We start from the raw sequence: 6,000 nt of genomic DNA, 5'->3' as shown, positions 1-6,000 counted from the left end.
CTCTTAGATAACCGTACACTTGTTCTTTGCACTGATTCATTCGATAACATTTACCATCCTATATAAAAAATAGTTTGTTCTTCACCATGAATTACAAAGCATAGGTTATGTTGTAGTTGCGAAAAGAAGCATGTGAATGTTTGTCGCTTAATTTGCTTTATATTTATTGCCACCTATTGCTAAGCTGAGGTTATGTAGTTGTGGAGTAACATGAATTGTTTTTGTTTTGTCATGATCGATTTTATCGCTAATCATGAGTAAATCTATGAAAAAACATTATCATCAGGTGTTTAGGGAAACCTATTCTTTTAATTTTCCATGTATACTGAAATCGAGAAAAGGTGACAAATTTGCGTTTTGTACCGTGTGCTCTTGTGATATTAACATAGCACATAGCAGCAAAAAGGACCTGACTAATCATGTAAAGTGTGTTAGACATCTTGGTAATTTGAAATCTAAGGAAGAAAATCAGACAATAAACAGGTTTTTTTTTTTTTTTTTGCCAAAGCTGGAGATAATGTTTACGATGTAATGAAGGCCGAGTGTTTGTTTACTTCTTTTTTCAGTGGAACACAACATTCCATTGAGAGCAACTGATCATGCAGGAGCTTTGTTCAGAAAGATGTTTTCTACGTCGGAAATCGCAAAAAAAGTATGACTGTGGTCGCACAAAAACAACATGCGTCCTAAACAAAATGGCATATACTACAAAACAGGACACTGTTACGTGTTTACAAAGTAGTCCAGTTTCTTTGTTGACAGATGGAAGCAATGATACAGATTCCAGGTTGTATCCCATAATGGTTACTTTTTATGATGCTGCTCAAGAAAGTATTACAAGTACTGTTTTATAGGTACCAGCATTGGAAGGGGAATCGACAGGGCGCAGCACAGGAAAGCTGCTACTGTCGCAGTTGAAATTAAATAAAGTGCCAATGAAGAACTGTCTGGCATTCCGTTCTGACGATGCTCCTGTTATGATTGTACAGAAAAATGTAGTTCTAGCAGTTTTGAAAGAAGCTCATCAGGATATTTTTGGTATGGGTTGCAGCTGCCATCTAATTAACTCAGCTGCTGCAACTCGACCCGTTAGAATTGACGAGATTATTGTTGATATTTTTTATTACTTGGAGAAGAGTGCCAAAAGAAAAGAAGTCTTCAGAAATTTCAAAGTATGCATGGAAAAGAAACAAAGTTGTAGAAGCATGCATGTGTACACAAGATGGTTATCCCTAGCCACATGTTTAGACAGATTATCCGATCAGTGGGATCCACTTCTTTCATTTTTTAAGGATGAAGTGATAGTGTGTGCTCTGAATATTTCTGCCGATTTTTTTTACTTTTTACTATTCCAAAGGACACAGTAGATCTGATGACAAATAAATAAAGAGAGTGTGTGATTCTCAATCCTCCTCCTCATCTTCTGCCCAAAGAATGCTATGTTCTTCCAAATGTGACTCACCTGTTCTCAGAAATGTGAATCCCATTTCATCTCGTGAAGAAAGCTGTTTATGTTTTTTTCCTCCGACCTAAACAGGGGATTTTATACTTTTTTACATGCGACTATCCCATCATTTGATAAATTCAATACTGTCCTTCAGAGTGCTTTCCCTCATATCCACTTACTGTTTGAATTAATGATGGATCTATTGAAACAGATGCTCACCAAGTTTGTCAAGCCAAGTGTAGTTAAATGATCTGCATTGCTTGATGTCCTGTATCACCCAATTCAGAATCAGAAGGATGATGCAGAACTGGTAATTGGCATTAAAACCTCAAATTTGGTTAAGGCGCTACAAGATGAAGACAAATCTCTGTTTTTCTCATCAGTCAGAAACTATTTCTGTGTAGCCTGTGACTACATGGTTAACAAGTTCCCTTTTAAGAACGATGTACTAAAACATGCACAGGTTGCTAATCTTGAAGCCATTGAAGAAACACAGTTTTCTTCTGTTAATTTATTTTTGGAGAAGTTTCCTGTTTTTTGGGAAAATGAAACAAGAGATGATGCTGTGAATGAACCCTAAAGCCAGTTTGCGGCTCTTCAGATAAACAACTTATCTAGTGTTGTAAGTAACCAAGCTACAAATGATTCAAAATGGGCATAGTTGTTGAATATCAGTGGAGCTGATGGACATTATAAATATGACAAGAACTCTAGATTCATGCTGTCTGTTCTTCCCATATCACATGGTAATGCAGAGTGTGAACAAATTTTTAGCTTGATTAAGAAGAACAGGACACAGTTCAGGTCATCGATGTTCAATGGAATTCTGGAAGTCATTTCCATTTCGAAGACCAGAAGTTCTGAAGCATGTTATACAAACACGTATTCTACTGATTTTCTGAAGAAAGCAAAGCAAACCACAACTTTAGCAGTTAAATCAGAATAAAGATGTGCATGTGATGGTGTAAATAACTTGGGTGCATTATTATATGCAACAATAAACTTTTTACTTCAAACAAAGTTTTAATTAGTCGTGTGCATAAACAAATTACACTGTGTAAGTAGATTTCACTGATGCATTTTAAAGATATTTTTGTTAGTTTAACTGAGGTGAAAAATTTTGCTCCTTATAATGTCATTGGTTGCATGTAGTGTTTTATACTAATGCTGTTGAACTCGTAATTATCTGAAGTGAAGAAAATAAATGAATTTTGTCTCATTTTACCGCATCCTGGTGCATTGGGTTCCCACATATTTTGACATACCGAGACTGCTAGGTCATTTGGAAAGTTGGGAGATATGCTATTGGCATGTCTTGAAGTATTGATGAAATATGTTGTGGTTACACATGAGTCCATTTAAACTGATGTCTCTTGCACATATGTCAAACACTTTTGTGTCACTTTTCCTTTTAAGGAAATTGTAATCTTACCATAACAATATATAAAAATAATGCAAGATAAAAGCCACACCAAATGAACAATATAACCATGTATTGTTTTATATTAAGACTACAATTGCCTTAAAAGAAAAACGCGACATAAAAGTGTTGGACATATGTCCAAGATTACAATGTTTTATATTAAAATATAATTTCCTTAAAAGAAAAAATGACACTAAGTGTTGGACATAATTATGTGCAATGTACTGTTTTACATTAAAAAGAAAAAGTGACACAAACGTGTTGGACATTTGTGGAAGAGATTTCAATTTTAATGGACTCATGTGTACCACAACATATTTCCTCAATGTTTCAAGACATGTCACGTGAACAGTGACGACATTAAGAAAGATCCAAAGGCTGTTGATTCCTCACACTGGCACAAATGACGTAACTGCCCCAGTGAAAAACTGGATGGTACCAATGTCCTTGCAGCTTAGAAAGGGGTTGGCAAAATACAAGTTCATTGACTTTTTTTCTGTGAGGCTCCTAAGCTCCAACCTTTGCCGTGCAATAGTTAAAACAATCAAACAAGGGAAACACCAGTCAAAGTGTCACTTTCATTTCAGTACCACTATTGCTTCATGTAATAGGCGAGGTGTCAAAATATTCTGACAAATCAGACCAAAAAAGAAGTAAATGAAATTTACACAGGTGATGAAAATGGATGGCATGCAAATGAGGACTTCAGAATTTTGAACTAGAAAGTGGTCCCCAGGATAGTGATAGTGAAACTCAGAACACCATGACTATGTCCACTGTCAGTTGTATAGATACACGGGGATATTTTACCAATGGCTTAAACTCCACAGCTACCAAGCTCGATAGCTGCAGTCGCTTAAGTGCAGCCATTATCCAGTATTCAAGAGATAGTGAGTTCGAACCCAACTGTTGGCAGCCCTGAAGATGGTTTTTCATGGTTTCCCATTTTCACACCAGGCAAATGCTGGGGCTGTACCGTAAGGCCACGGCCACTTCCTTCCCATTCCTAGCCCTTCCCTGTCCCTTCATCGTGTAAGACCTATCTGTGTCAGTGCGACGTAAAGGAACTTGCAAAAAAAACTCCACAGCTCAGTTTAAGCATCAGAATTTATCACCATATGCTGGAAAATGTACTTGTCCTAAAAACAGTTGCAAAACGAACTCTTAAAAGTAAATTCATTCATATTTACTTAGCAGTAACAGGTTCCTCAAGAAGTCCTCGAAGATTGAAGTTCCAATAAATTTCCTCTACTAGCACGAAAATTTTAATATTCAGGAGTTCTTCTAAAATATCAATTCTTTCTAGCATTAAAACAAAAACAAACAAAAAATACTGTCAGAAGATCAAGAAAAAAACCATAAACATATCTTAAGATCTGAGGCATTCTTCTTGAATCAGCAACTTGATCTTTAAAATAACTTTGAAAGTCCATAAAATCTTCAATCATTTGTGACGTGAGCTGCAATCAGTTAAAAGTTATCACCACCATTTACAATAATGCTGTGGTTCAATCACTTATAAATCTAAAATAAATATATTACAACAAAAGTAAATACAGTATATATGTTAATATATGACAATAGGTCACCTCCATTATATCACTCAACCGCTGCACCACCATAACTTTATTTCTCAGTCTTTATGGAGTCTTGACTTTGTGACTGACCTGAAACAGCCTGTATTGTACACTCACCAAGCTGTCGTACAGATTTCAGAAGATCTTCAGCTGGAGTACCTGAAGACCCACCAGGTTCAGTGACAGGACTGATCGTAAGATCATTGTAACGCTGCTGACCAAGAGATAAGGATGACAGGTAGCTTGTGTCCCCAAATGGAAGAGCAACATTGCTTGCTTCTGCAGCAGGAGGACTAGCAAAATTTGTTCCATCCGACTCACTTGTAATGGAATTCACAGGTTCTTTTACCTGAGAAAAGTAAGAAAATCATACTAAGTATTTTTGATATCAAAGCTCTTAAAAAATAGACTGAACACACAAAAAGCATGGAATAGCAAGGAATATGGTCAAATCTCATAGAGGTACAGGACTAAAATCTTCATCCTGCACTCAGCGATTTATTCTCTGGAACATTAACTTCAATCCCGTAAATGAATCGGACGGGTCAAAGAGGTAGTTATATTGTAAAAATTTCATAAAAGTGGTCATACGAGGGTGAATCAAATATAAACAGGACTGTAAGGAGGATGATCAAGTTGAGTTCAGTGCATTTCCTGTAGTTTGCAGACCATTAGAGCTGCAATTATGGGGCCTGGCATTGTCATGGAGGAGGATGACCTGACAAATCGGTTGGTGTTATTTTTTGTGGCAATATGCACCCCTCACCTTGTTCAACAGCTCGCAGTAATAAGCAGCATTGATTGTGTTGCACATGTAAAAAGAAATCAATAAGCAAAATGCCTCGCTGGTCGAAAAAAGCCGAGTCTTGGCTTTCACTGGGGCTGCCTCCCCTTTCCTCCACTACTCTTTACTGGCTAGTTTGGATTTGGGAGTGTAGTGATGGATCCACGTTTCATTACATGTGACGATCTGACTCAAAAATGAATCACCTTCTTTTGCAAACCTTGCTGTAAGCCTCTGACATACCTCCAAACATTCAACTTCCTGACTTTCTGTCAAAAGGGGAGGGACCCATCTAGAACATACTTTACGGAATTGTAAGTAGTTTGTGATGATCGCTTGACAGCTCTCATAACTTATTCTGACCTGTTTTGCAATTTCTGATAATCTCGCCCGTCGATCATCTCCAAGAATGTTTCGAACCGCACAAATATTTTCATCCATAATGCTAATCTGAGCACGGTGATCATGTTGCTGATTTTTCACCTGTTCTCGCCCTTCCTTGAACTCTTTATGCCAGGCAAACAAACGCATCCTTGACAATGTTTGATCGCCACACTGTGCAGTCAATATCTGGAAAATTTCCGCCGTTTGAACTCCACCATGAGCAAGAAATTTTATAATTATGTGTTTTGCAGTGGAAGGGTGCACCTGTTGCTCCAACATCGTGAGCGTCACTGACAAAGTGGTTAAAAGTAAGTAATGGCCGGCTCTCCCTACTCCTAATGGCCCCACCCAAGCATTCTAGAAGCGCGGGTTCAGTCCTAGAAAC

At 37.4% G+C, this 6,000-nt stretch overlaps 1 protein-coding gene across 2 annotated transcripts in view; it reads right to left on the bottom strand.

Annotated features, from left to right (window-relative positions):
- Nucleotides 1–3,790: 3,790 nt before the first annotated feature.
- Nucleotides 3,791–6,000, bottom strand: part of LOC136882011 (protein tramtrack, beta isoform) — a 201,056-nt gene continuing 198,846 nt past the window's right edge. For both annotated transcript variants that reach the window (XM_067154514.2, XM_067154504.2), the window contains exon 6: nucleotides 3,791–4,796. In XM_067154514.2, coding sequence (XP_067010615.2) covers nucleotides 4,497–4,796 — 300 coding nt within the window. In that variant the 3' untranslated portion in view covers nucleotides 3,791–4,496. The remainder of the gene's footprint in view (nucleotides 4,797–6,000) is intronic.

The sequence above is a fragment of the Anabrus simplex genome, chromosome 1, assembly GCF_040414725.1.
Source record: "Anabrus simplex isolate iqAnaSimp1 chromosome 1, ASM4041472v1, whole genome shotgun sequence".
In the NCBI taxonomy this organism is placed as follows: domain Eukaryota; kingdom Metazoa; phylum Arthropoda; class Insecta; order Orthoptera; family Tettigoniidae; genus Anabrus; species Anabrus simplex.
This window is presented reverse-complemented; position numbering and strand designations above follow the sequence as displayed.